This window comes from Ahaetulla prasina, chromosome 3, assembly GCF_028640845.1.
Source record: "Ahaetulla prasina isolate Xishuangbanna chromosome 3, ASM2864084v1, whole genome shotgun sequence".
NCBI lineage: Eukaryota > Metazoa > Chordata > Lepidosauria > Squamata > Colubridae > Ahaetulla > Ahaetulla prasina.
The window spans coordinates 218,723,482-218,737,317 of record NC_080541.1 but is presented as its reverse complement, the minus strand read 5'-3'; the positions used below and the strand labels follow the sequence as shown (position 1 = coordinate 218,737,317).

The 13,836-nt window shown below is 46.4% G+C and overlaps 1 protein-coding gene across 1 annotated transcript in view; it reads left to right on the top strand.

Annotated features, from left to right (window-relative positions):
• The first annotated feature begins 488 nt into the window (after nucleotides 1-488).
• The window catches only part of CABLES2 (Cdk5 and Abl enzyme substrate 2), a 72,299-nt gene continuing 58,951 nt past the window's right edge, over nucleotides 489-13,836 (top strand). The window contains exon 1 of the mRNA XM_058177104.1: nucleotides 489-1,231. Within this exon, the coding sequence (XP_058033087.1) occupies nucleotides 594-1,231 (638 nt within the window). The 5' untranslated portion in view covers nucleotides 489-593. The remainder of the gene's footprint in view (nucleotides 1,232-13,836) is intronic.

Genomic DNA, 13,836 nt, shown 5'->3' with positions numbered 1-13,836 from the left:
TATTCTATTCTATTCATCAGAACTAAAGAAGCTTCTTGGATGAGGAGCGAAACGTCTTCAAGGAAAAACAAAGTCCATCAGAACTAAAGAAGCTTCTTGGATGAGGAGCAAAACGTCTCCCCAAAAAAAAAAAAAACAACCAAGAAAGTCCAATTGCCGCCTGAACTTTCTTGGTGGTGGTGGGTGGTTGTCTTTGTTTTTTTCCCTTTGAAAACGTCCGCGGCCTTTGAACCCGTCGGCCTTTAGGACCCCGCGAAGACGCGTGAAACAGAAAGGAAGAAGGAAAAAAAAAAGGTTCAGGGTGGAGGGGGTGGGCAGAGGAGGAGGAGAAGGAGGAGGAGAAAAATAGAGCGGCGTTGACAATAGGACGGTCGGCGCGCCAATGAGAGGCGGCGAAGGGCCTCCGTATTTACATACCGACGCGACGCGGCCAATGGCTGGCCAGGCGCTTCGCCGGGCCGAGGCGGGCCAAAGTGGGGAAGCGCGCGAGTCTGCTCCACCCGCCCGAGCTGGGGGCGGGCGGCCGGCGGGCCGACGGCTTCCCCGCCGCTGCGAGGGGCGGCTGCGGGGCAAGGCTGCCGCGGCTAGGGAGAATGGCTGCGGCTGCGTGCGGCTCCCCGACGAGCCGGCCGTCCCAAGAGGAGCCTCCGGAGGCAGCGCCGGCCGGGGCCCGCAAGCGGGGCGGCGACGCGCGGCGGGGGCAGGCCGCCCTCTTCTTCCTTAACAACATCTCCCTGGACGGGCGGCCGCCGCCGTTGTCTTGCCCGGCGCCCGGCAAGCCTTCGCAGGGGCAGCAGCAGCAGCCCGTTTCGCCGGCCCCGGGAGAGACTCAGCAGCAGCCGCCGCCGCCTCCTCCTCCTCCACCGCCGCCGCCCCCGGAGGAAGAGGCAGGAGGGGCGGCTTCGGCGGAGCCCGCGCCCCGCTTGCTGCTCCCCGCGGGCATTCACGGGCCCCCGCCGGGCTTCCTGCTGCCTTCCGCGGCTGAGCTGGACCCTTCCCGCGGGCTGGGCGCGGCCGCTGCCCTCCTGCCCCAGCTGCTGCTGGGAAGCCCGCTTTGCCCGGTGCCCGCCGCCGCCATCAGCCCGGCCGCCCTGGCGGGGGTCTTGGTGGGGGCCCCCAAGACGGGCATCGCGCCCCCCGGATTGCTGAGCCCCACCCAGGGCGCCCCTGTTGCAGGAGGAGCAGCAGGAGGAGGAGGAGGAGGGCTGCCTTTGGAGGTGCAGAGGCAAAGGTGAGGGTCTTTCTTTCTCTCCCACGTTCCCGGGTCTTCCTTTTTTTGCACTGTTTTGGATGGGTCTGCAATTAATGCCGCTTTCTTAAACCAGCCGGTCGGCTGGATTAAGCCCTCCCTCCTCCCTTCCCTCCCTGCTCTGCCTTCTGGATTGGGGAAAACAAGTTTTTTAACAGTAACAGAGCTGGAAGGGACCTTGGAGGTCATCTAGTCCAACCCCTTGCTCACGCAGACCTGTACCAGGGATTCGAACCGCTGACTTTCCTGAGCGACAAGTTCAGTGTCTTAGCCGCCGAGCCCCCTTCTTTCTTTCTTTCCTGCCCCCCCCCCCGCCCCCTCTTCTGAATGCCTTGTTTTGTGGCCAGCCGCAAAGGAATGGGGTATGGGGGAGGGGACACACGTTAGAATCCTGGCCCCGCATCTCTTTGTCTTTTGCAACTTTTCCCCCCTGCTCTGGTGCCTTGGGACTACAGCACCCATCGCCTCTTTAGGATGGGGCCCGATTGGAGTTGCCAATTGCCACCATCCCAACGGAAGCGGCTTGGGGCAAGGTGGCGTAAGGTAATATAAAAGACAAGGCGAGTGAGCCGGAGAGAGATCACGTCTGTATGCGGTTGCTCCAGGGACCTTTGGGTTTTTATTAAGCTGAGCAAACTTTCTGTCTGTCTGTCTGTGCAGCATGAACGGGTGTGTGTGTGTGCCCTCTCTCAAGGGAGCCGTGCAAAGAGGCTGCCCTGGTATGCAGCCGGAAGCTTTATCCTGGAAGCAAGATCAAGGAGAGGAAAGTCACCCCAAATAGTTTCGCTTGACCCAGAGGTCTTCTCCTTAGTCCCTTAAAGAGAAGGAAAGTGAGGGCAAGCCTCCACCTGATGCCCTCCACCAGAAGTGCAAAAAAACAACATTAGCTCCAGAGATTGTAAGCCAGCTTGCCAATGTCCTTTGGTGACCCCTCACCAGCCCTCCCCATTCAGTATTAAAGCAGGGGCTGCCAACCTTTTTGACCTCAGGGACCATTAAATTCATAATTTTAAATCCCGTGGACCACTAGTATGAATTTTTAAAGAAGATAAATAGGATTTAGTGCAATATAAAACATGCAGATAAATTTTCTGCGGACCGCCAGAATTTTCTCGCAGACCACCAGTGACTGCTATTTTAATTGGGAATTTTAATTGGAAATTTTAATTGGGAATTTGTGTGTATTGGGTTTGCATTTTCTGGATTTTAGAAGATGGTTGGGACTGAGGCGGAAGGGAGTGGTGTGCAGCTTTGCTTCTGTTTTTTTTTTCAGGAATTACATATTGGTTGCCTTTCCTTATCCCCCAAAACCTTCTCCTTTGGGGGTTTTGCTGTGCTATCCAGAGAAGTTATGTCAAATTAACCCCTTTCCCTCCCACACCTTTTTTCCCCCCTTGGTTTTCACACTCAAACCTTGCAGAAGCGTGTCAGAGCTCTGTGGAACTTTTCGACAACACATTTGTGTTCTGCTGGGTCCCTTTGAGCCTTAAGAGAAGCAAATCTGGGGTGCATTTTCAGCATCCCAGTTTGGTCAAAGACTGAAGGAGGTTGTGTTTGTGTACAAAATGAACTTGTTGCCTGGGGGATCTCAACATTCTGCTTGCTTGGGGGCTAATGAGGCAAGTTAGCCAGTTTGATTTTTGCTTCTTGTGAATATGTGAATAGCAGGTTTTAGGCCCAAGCTCAAAAAAATGAGGGCACTTTGAAAAGTTTGAGAAAAATCCATCTCCACATGAAATTCCTTCTTAACCCCCCCTCCCATCACAGATTTGTGTGTGTGTGTGTGAGTGATGATCTTTAGGCTGCGCCACATTGATTAAGCCAATTGATGAGCTTTGACTGATCTTCAAAAGCTGAGCAGGTTGAGACTGCTTGGATGAGAAAGTCTGCAAAGCAAATTGTACATCAATCTGTAGAGTAGATCAAGCTTCTAGAGTGGATTGAGAAATTCGGGAAAAAAATATCCTGGAAGAAATCAAAAGCAAGCAGTTTTGTTGCCAATTAAACTCTGAATATGTTCGTGAAGTCACCATTTCGAGCCCAACTCTTCAAAGATACAACTTGTTTCATGGTTTTTACTGGGAATCTGTGAATAAGCCTCAAATTGGCAGAGATGCTATGAAGAAGGTAAACATAAAAGATTCGCTGAGCACATCGACTCTGGGCCAAGTGATTATTCAGAAATGTGCTATTTGGGGCATTGGTTGCAATCCTCACATCCGTAGATGGCTGGTCTTGACCAGGTCATAGAATCCTCTGGCAGCACTCATCCAACCTGGTTTCTGAATTAAACCATATTTGTGGTTTGCATAATGCAGGAGGCCCCTAAACAAGTTAAGTATAATAAACTAAGCAACAAAATACCTACCTGGTATTTTGCTGGTACATAATTTTTAACCCATCCAGGCCAAAACAGTTAACAGTAGATATTTTGCTTTTTATTTTAGTTGGTTTTCTGCTGGTTTGGTTTGGTTTGTCTTGTCCTGCTAATAAATGTTTTCTGTGTGCTGTTAGGAGCAGTGTCCAGAGAAAGGAAATCTTATTTTCCTCGGGGAAGGGAAAGAATAATTCTTTTTAGTGCAAATATGATTGCCCTGTTCAGTTTGAGCCTGCAGCTTGAGCCTGTGCTGCATCTGATGTTGATCAAAACACATAATGATCTTTGTACTGCTTGCAAAAATAGTGCTGCTATTGTGTAACTTTTCAGTGACTTTCCACATACCTCTGTCTCATACATCTTCCTTTCATCTGGATCTGCAATAATTAAGAAAACGCCAGCAGTTATAGAAGGAAGTTTGCTTTATGAATATGAAGTCTATCCCATCTCTGGTTTTGGAGGTTCAGAATTGGGTGGGTGGGAGCAGAGTTTGAGACCTTACCATCATTTTTAGGCAGTGTTTGGTGTCATTTCCTTCTCTCTTCCATTCTCCACCCCACTCACCCAATCTCTGTCCATTGAAAAGAAGGTACAAATAAATCTTATACATAAAGGCATCTTGAATGGAAAACTTTAGTTTAAAGTTACAGTTATTATTCTGGTCAGAACCTGGCTTGCTTCTTTCCACTTACATCCAAGGGAAAGAAGGAGGATCCTGAATATGTGAAATTCTTATATTTTATTGTCTTATATTTTTTTGAACCCCAAAATAAGCACTTTGCCTTATTTTCGGGGCCGTCTTATTATTTTGGGGCGCGTCGAGCAAGATGGGGCTTCTCTTGCCGTCTTACCTGATTTCCAGCTCTGCATTTAAATATTTTTGGGGAGGGTTTATTTTCAGGGGGAGGCTTATTTTAGTGCCTGCACTCAAAAGCCCAGTTGGGCTTATTATCAGGGGATGTCTTATTTTCGGGGAAACAGGGTAGGAGAATTATAATTGATAGCCATATGAACAACTTGTGTTGTTCTGAATTCTAAGGCAGACTTCCTTAACTTTCTATCCTCCAGCTATTTAAGGTCTACACAGCAATGTGCATGAGCACTTTAATACAAATAGACAGGAAAGGCTTTATAGGATAAATCTATCTGTGCGTTAGAACAGGGGTCTCCAAACTTGGCAACTTTTAAGTCTTGAGGACTTCAATTCCCAGAATTCCTCAGCCAGCCATTCTGGAAGTTGAAGTTCACACAAGTCTTAAAGTTCCCAAATTTGGAGACCCAAGCATTAGAAGAACGAAAGATTCCTTCAGATGTTGAATTTAGCTCTAGAAAGAAACAATGCTATGTCTTTAGCGCTATAGCAATGTGCATTATCTTTGAAGATGTGCAAGCAGATGGCTGGTTAAGACATTCAGGGCTAGTGGATTAGGTTTGTTTGCTAACTCTTCCTGGGACAAGCAGAATAATTTATACAAATGGATAATAGGGATTGAAGGTTTATCAGTTGTCTATTCCATTTTCCTCCTGCTTCTCAGAAATCGAATGTGAGTTGTCTAGTTCCTAAAGTCTTTGTCAAACTCCTTTTGTAGCAAACTGCTTCTGATTTTTCTAAACCTGTTAGTAACAGAGCACAGAGATATATCTGAAACCTGAAATACAACTTTCGGAGAGATGTCATTTTTGTCCTTACTGGAGTTGTGACTTGAAATCCTTCAAGAGGGCTAGGGTGGAAGTTCTTCAGAGGCATGTGTCTAGAATCCAGGGGACTGTGAGTTCTAGTCCTACTTTATTTATTAGGTTTATTCTTCTTCTTGTGCCATATCCATCATCGGACATCAGCGACCATGTTGGCGATCCTATTTTTATCAGCAGCCGCACGAAAAAGTGCTGCTAAGTTTTGTCCAAACCAGTCCCTTAGATTTTGAAGCCATGATGTTCTTCTTCTGCCTGGACCTCGTTTGCCTTCAATCTTTTGTTGGAGTGAAGTATGCCGTATTTTTCCGGGTGTCGCATCACATGTCCGAAATACTCTAGCTTCTGCTTTTTAATAGTTTTGATGATTTCTTTTAATGGTTTTGATGATTTAAGTTTAATACATTCCCCCATCTCACTATCCAAAGTGCCTCTTGGCACTTCAGGCATGAAGTCTGCTGAATCAGTCTCCCCTGCCCCACCCCGCTCCCCTCCCCATCTGAGTCAACACTCGAAGGTACACAAAGACACACATACACACACACACACACACACACAATACAACACAGGAAGCTAAAGATGTCCCTCTGTACAGTGACCTCTTGTTCTATAGCTATTCATTGTCCAGCATTGTCCTTAACAAGGTTGTTCGTCATATCTTTCCATTTTCAGTTTTCTTTCAATTTACACCGATTTGTGAATGTGAATCCTATATCTCTTCAGCCCAACTCTTAGCTCACAATAGCAAGGCTGTTGTGTCTTGCCCGCCCTCAGAGCAGCCGGGGCCTTCTTATCTGCTCCCGAACACGGAGGAATGTATGCCACCCGGCCCCAGTCCTGGCTCCATGCCCAAGCAGGCTGCAGAGGAGGGAGCATCCCCCGGCCCCAGCCCTGGCTCCATGCCCAGGCAAACGGAGCAGCTAGACCCCTCCCCCTCCTCCACAGCATGTGAGCCTGAGGAGGGTTTATTACCAACAGCTGATTGGAGTGACCCTCGCATCAGAAGATTGGATAGGCGGAGGCAACAGAAGGAAGGGAGGGGCAGGCCTTAATGAGTGCTGAGTCATGGAGCCACACCCCATGGCCTATATAAAGGATCTGCTTTCTGGCAGCCTCTGAGTCAGGCAAAGTCGAACTTATCTTGCTGAAGTCACTTACTGGTCTCCTGTCTGCTCTGAGGACTTTGCTAGGACTTTGGGCAGAGCTGCAGAGGCAAGCCTGATTCGGATTTCCCTGACCCGGCCGTCAGCGGAGGAGTGGGACACGACATCGGCAGACCCTTCCAATGACCTGTTTATGGTAGATCCCAAACAATCCTATCCGAATTGGTACTGGCTGGAACAAATCCAAGCAGCCTTGTCATTAGACAAAGTATCAACGATTGCCTTCTCCTTGTATCCGGCTTCATTCGGAAGGAGTTGTGCCACTTTGTGGTGCCAGTATCAATTCAGATAGGATTGCTTAGGATGTGGAATGTCCTCTGCCTGACCTCTTTAACATTCAGGCTTGTCTTGGTTGTTGAGACTTTTTTCTTCTCTTGTCAGGGACAATTTACTATTTACCTGTGGAAGCTAGAAATTTATAGGACAGCTTTCGCTACCAGGCGCCTCTAACAGAGGCATTGGACTTCCACTCCCATAATTAAGGACCCTGCAGGGATTATGTGGTTTTTTTTTCTTGCTTATTGCTAAACAAAGGTATCTGCTAGAGCTTTTCTTTCCCAGAGGATTTGAGGGGTGGGGGACAATAATACATTTTTTGGGGGGGGATCTTTTTTTTTTTTAATTATTGTACATTTTCCTTTGTAGTACATCACATTTTCAGTTTTACAGCAACAGTCCATCTCATTCCGTCTTTCCTTCTTCCCTCCCTCTCCTTCTCCCCTGCTTCCCTCTTTCCTTCTCCTCTCCTCCCCTCCACTTCCCTCTTCTCTCCCCTCTCTACTTCCCTCTCCTCCCTTTTCCTCTCCTCCTCTCCCCTCTCCTCCCCTCCACTTCCCTCTCCTTCCCTCTCTCCTTCTCCTCTCCCCTCTCTACTTCCCTCTCCTCCCTTTTCCTCTCCTCCTCTCTCCTCTCCTCCCCTCCACTTCCCTCTCCATCCCTCTCTCCTTCTCCTCTCCCCTCTCTACTTCCCTCTCCTCCCTTTTCCTCTCCTCCTCTCCCCTCTCCTCCCCTCCATTTCCCTCTCCATCCCTCTCTCCTTCTCCTCTCCCCTCTCTACTTCCCTCTCCTCCCTTTTCCTCTTCTCCTCTCCCCTCTCGTCTTCTCCACTTCAGTGATGAAATCCATTTTTTTTTTACTGCCAGTTCTGTGGGCATGGCTTGGTGGGCGTGGTGTGACTTGGTGGGCATGGCAGGGGAAGGATACTGCAAAATCTCTATTCCCTCCCCACTCCAGGGGAAGGATACTGCAAAATCCCCATTCCCTCCCCACTCCTAGGGTAAGGATACTGCAAAATCCCCATTCTCTCCCCACTCCTAGGGGAAGGATATTGCAAAATCTCCATTCCCACTCTGCTCTGGAGCCAGCCAGAGGTGATATTTGCCGGTTCTCCGAACTACTCAAAATTTCTGCTACCAGTTCTCCAGAACTTGTCAGAACCTGCTGGATTTCACCTCTGCTCCACTTCCCTCTCCTTCCCTTTCTCCTACTCCTCTCCTCCCATCCACTTCCCTCTCTCCTTTCCCCTCTCTCCTTCCCTCTTCTTCCATCTCCTTCCTTCCTTCTCTTCCCTCGGCCTTTCTCTCCTCTCCTCCACCCGACTCCACTCCACTTTCCTCTCTCCCTCCCTCCCTCCATTTCTCTTTCCTTCCATCTTCTGGAAAAAATTCTTACCCTGCGTGACGTTTTGCTATCTCCAACCAAGTGTGACAGGCAGCCTTCTTGTTTTAAATTCTCACGAATGAAGGCAAATATGGGCCGCGATAGCTCAGGCTGTTAGAAGCCTGTTATTAGAACACAGCAGCCTGCAATTACTGCAGGTTCAAGCCCGGCCCAAGGTTGACTCAGCCTTCCATCCTTTATAAGGTAGGTAAAATGAGGACCCAGATTGTTGGGGGGGCAATAAGTTGACTTTGTAAAAATATACAAATAGAATGAGACTATTGCCTTATACACTGTAAGCCGCCCTGAGTCTTTGGAGAAGGGCAGGATATAAATGTAAACAAATATATATATATATATATATATCGTAAAATTGGAAGTGTCTTGGCGGCGTTTGACGAAGTCTCATTTGTCATCTTCAGCCTTCAGCTTCGTGCTCCCAGAAGCACGAAGCTGAAGCCTGAAGGTGACGAATGAGACTTCGTCGAAACGTCGCCAAGACACTTCCAATTTTACGCGGGAGAAAACCCAAATAACCAAAGACCTACATACAAACACCCGCGAAAACCTCAGAAAATATATATATATATATATATATATGTCCCAGGATAATGTTGCAGGATCCAATCTGGACTGGACCAGAGGTTTAGTCTTACAAGCTTTTGGATTAGTGCTAGAGCCCATCCACAGGGACAGTTTAATTTAATTAAAACAATTTAATTTTTAAAACAATTTAATTTGTTCTAATTCCTCTCCAAATGGATTGGATCTTCTTGCAAAGTACTGAGAAACAGGGAGTGTCCAGCCTTTATAAGTTGTTAAAATCTGTGGACTTCAACTCCCAGAATTCCCCAGCCGGCATGAAGTCCATAAGCCTTAAAGTTACTCAGGATGGAAACCCCTGACTAAGAAGGTCCAGAAATCCAAAATGAACCAAGTTGAAAAAGTACCTAGAAGGGACAAAGAAAAATAGAAGGAGGAAGGAGTATTGGATATGTTTGCCGCCTTGAATTATTCATTTAATAAATAATTTAATAAATTAGATTTATTTATTTTTTAAAAATAAGGTGGAATAAAATAAATCAAAAAAGAAGTCGCTTGAATGCATACAGAGAAGCACCCTCCTCTTGGAAGAGGGGTGTTCTCCAGATCAGGGATCTCCAACCATGGCAACTTTAATCCTGGAGGACTTCAACTCCCAGAATACCCCAGCCAGCAAAGCTGGCTGGGGAATTCTGGGAGTTGAAGTCCACCCGGCTTAAAGTTAACAAGGTTGGGGACCCCTGCTCCAGGTCTTCAAATTCTAATTGCCCAATACATTTAGAAAACTTTGCAGAGAGTTGATTCCCACAGTTCACTGTGGAAAATGGATATTCTTTCTTCTGCCTTATTCTTCTAAGGATAAAAGATTCCACTTCACTTTCCTAAACAATGCCAATTTGAGAGCTGAGTGACTGTTGGCCAACCCTCTTTAGGCTAACTCTTCTGTAACCTCGTCTAACCCTGAAAGCTTAGTGGAATCCAGCCAGTTTGATACTTGGATGGGACATCACCAGCGCTGTGAGATAGACTGGGAAATTTTTTTAAAAATTCCCCCAAGAAGGCAATGGAAATTACTTCCCTGTTGTTGCCAAAAAAAAAATCCTGCATGGACTTGTCAGCCAAAGTCAAGTTGACTTTACTTTTTAACCTTAAGCTAAACGGGGCCAGACGTCAATTTTCTCCACCATATCTCATGGAAACTAGCTCACCTGTCAATCTAAGGAGCAAGAAGAGACAAACCCAGGAACATTGAAAGCTGAAAAGCCAAACGAGCAGGGCTTTCCCCCTCTTAAGTAGTTTATTTATTTTTTTAAAAAATGTTTATGGCCACCCAACTTACTCGCAGTGATTCCCGTTGGCTTACAAGGATAGAAGCCCAATATGAGGACAATAGAAAAGCAACTGCCCTCACCCCCTGGCTCGTTGGATGGTGACAGCAATCAAACGAGCCCCTTGATGGGCTCCATATCATTCTTGGAGTCGCCAGACCCAATAGCAAAACTACATCTTCAGGGCCTTGTAAAGAGTGTCATAGTGGGGGCCAATCTTATCTCTGCAGGGCTGATGTTCCACAGGGAGGGAGCCACCATGGAGAAGGTCCTTCTTGGTCCCACTACGTCGTGCTATTGCTATTGTTATCCTATGTAAGCTGTCCTATTACAAATGATGAGTATTGTTTCTTCTTTTGCTTCCGCTAGCCATCATTTATCTTCTCTATGTCTCCCACTGTTGTGACCCAGGCCCAAGTAGGTAGTAATAAACTTAGTCCGTGGAAAAACAAACAAACTTTATTGAACAGCTGGGAATTACTTCATTCCCAGCATCGTTCAACTCAAAAGTAAAACAAATGCCTCCCAACACAAATTCCTCAGTTCTCTCGCAAACCTTGGTCCAATTAGGCAAACTGCCAAAGGCCCTTCCTGGGAAACATCCAGACGCCACAAAAACAAAGACGTAGACGGAGCAGAAGACAGGGCAGAAGACGCAACTACAACGTCATTTTCCGGCAAAGCTCAAACGCCGGTGCTGGTCTGTTTTAAGCCTTATGGGAGGGGCCAATCATCTCTTGGCCCTGTTCCCGAGTTGTCCTCTCTGCTTGAACTGCTCTTGCCTTCTGGCAGCTCTTCTCATTCGTGCATTAGGAACAGGTTCCTCCTGTTCCTCTACCTTACTATTATCAGGCTCTGGAGGCTCTGGAGTCCGCACCACACTTCCCGATGGCCCTGGCCTCATCTCAGCCTCATCGCTGTCTGACTCGGTTGCCATCTCTGTAGGCTGCTGATGGACTACAACATCCTCTACATTTGAATTTATCCCTTTTTCAGATAAAAGGTTCAACAATATGGAATTCCATCCTTCAAATTCCATCCTCTGCTCATCCTTCTATTTTTTTACTTTCTGATATTTATTCCTGTTCTGTGTTATCAGCTGAGGAACTGTCCTTTAATCACTGGTGCCCTTCAAGGTTCTCTTATTCAGCCTTTGTTGAAGAAACCTTCCTTAGTTCCCAAGTGATTGGCTCATAGTTCTTTCAATCCTAAAATGGTGTTTTGGTAGCCAAGTTCTGTTGAATCAGTTCTGGGCTAGATAGTACGCCTTTGATGATTGGATATTGCTACCTAGGTCAGTGATGGCGAACCTTTTAGGCACCAAGTGCCCAATGTGCGTGCGCAGACCAAACTGCAAGGTGTGGACGCATGCGCATCCCATGAATGCATGGCAGAGACCCGAAAATCAGCTGACCGGCGAGAGGCGTGCACACATGCGCAGCAGAAACCCGAAACAGACCTGCAGCGATGGCACGCTTGCCCACAAAGAGGGCTCTGTGTGCCACAGGTTCACAACTACTAATCTAGGTTATGTTCCCTCGGCATCACTGGTTGTGTACTTGATTCAAGAGCCTCAGTGGCGCAGTGGTTAAATGCAGTACTGCAGGCTATTTTTGCTGACTGCCGGCTGCCTGCAATTTGGCAGTTCAGATTTCACCAGGCTCAAGGTTGACTCAGCCTTCCATCCTTCCGAGGTGGGTAAAATGAGGACCCAGATTGTTGGGGGCCATATGCTGACTCTGTAAACCGCTTAGAGAGGGCTGTAAAGCACTGGAAAGCGGTATATAAGTCTAAGTGTTATTGCTATTACATCAATTCCTTCTTTTGCTTTGTTTTTGTTTTATTTTGAAATATTATGTGGCAGATTACTGTCCCAAGAATTTCTCCTTATTAATGGGATCTCATGACCTTGAGACACTGCAGCCATCGTAAATACATGTCAGTTGCCAAGTCTGAATTTTCATCATGCGACCATGTGGATGCCGCAACAATCCTAAGTGTGAAAAGGAGTCATGTCATTTTTTTCCAAATTACTGTTGTAAGCGGGGTGGATTTGATTTAAATCAAGTTGATTTAAATCACCATTTAAATCATGATTTAAATCACTAGTAAAAAGGCTTGATTTAAATCAGCTCAATTTAAATCATAATTTTTAAAGAGCAACTGTCATCTCTGTCCCGCGGCGGCTCCTCCTCTGACCCGCTGTTGACTCACCGACAGTCCCAATACGGCAGAATACACAGCCTCATGCTACATAACTAAGCTCCATTTCATGCTGAATAAACTCAATTATTAATGTATCTTAAATAGAAAACTATCTTTAGATAGGTTTTTACTCCAAAAGCATTTTATTAAAAAAATAGATAAAAATCAAAAAAATCTGATTGAAATTTTAAAAAATCCGATTGAAATTTTTAAAAATCCGTTGTTGTTTTTTAAAATCATCGATTTTTATCCATCCTGGTTGTGAGAACTACCTGTAACTCCTGTGCTGATTCAGTAATGTTCAGGGCTTTTGTGGCTTTTAAGTCATCCTACCATGACTTGTAGAATGTTTAACCACCTTTCCCTTTGGATATATATTCACCTTAAACTGCCTATGGAGAAGCCCAGATCTTGTTTCAGCCAGATCATTCTTCCCATCCTCTCCAGGATCCAGGGCTCTCAGATTTCCTATTGTCACCATTGGCAGCCTCCGCTGGTAGTCTTTATTGATCTACAGCTGACGTTGTGTGTTTTTTTTCTGGAAGGAATCCAGGTTTGCTTTCGCGGTTGGCTACCTTCTGTGCAGCTCAAAGAAGCCGTGCCTGGTTTTCTTCCCTTTCTACTAAGATCGTAGATCAGCTGAGTGGAGAAAAGAAACCACTGTTAAAATATAGTGATACCGACAGGTTGTAACAAGTAGGATACGTATGGGGATCTCTCCATCTTGTCGGTGCCAATGGCCAAACACGTAGCCCACAACGACAGTCCCAGTCCTTGATGGTAGAAAGTTACTCAGCTGTGTTGGAAGAAATATCCAGGTCCAGTTTGAAGCCAGGAGAAAGGCACTGGAAACAACATGGAGGCTGGCGGCTGATTAGAAAGAGGGTCCGTTTATTAATGAAGCAGAAGTACATGGGTGGTTCTGGGCAGCTGACCACATAGAGTTGAGAATGAGGTGTTTTTAATACCTTCTGTTGGGCTTTGCATTTGAGCTTCCTGTTCCTCTGCAAGAACATGTATTTTATTGGCTGTTGTAGGGGTCTTTGCTGGCCCTGTAGGTTGTCTGAGGTTTGGTTGAAGTTTGGACTCTGGTGCAATGTCCTTAGGAGATTGTGCAATGTAGTGAGCTCTAGAGCTCTGCTAGTGGGTTAATCCTATTATGTCCTGGAGGGTCATGTCTTAATCCCACCATCCTGGAGCTGAAGGTCTTTTGTTTTGTAGATTACGTTGGCCCAGTCTTTCTTAATGGGCAAAAAATATCTGCTGGGGGCTATTAAGAAAGGTGGCGGCTGATTCTTTCTGTCCCCAAGAGCATGTTTCTCCATTCCTCCTCTAGGGAAATATAATAATCTGCCTTTTTAATATTTCTCAAAATATTTCATTGTCCTAGGAGAGGTGGGGTGTCTTCCCTCAGCTGTATGATAAAGGAAAAATGGCAGAGGTGTGTAAAATAACGATCCCACCCTCCTCCTCTTCTGGTTCTGGAGCAATGAATGGAAAGATAAATGTTGATGGTATTTTCCCAGGACACTGGTTCTATTGCGGTTGTCCAGAACTGAGAAAATTAGTTCTATCTAGTTAAGTAAGAACCATTAACCATTATCTGCAGCAGTCCACTTT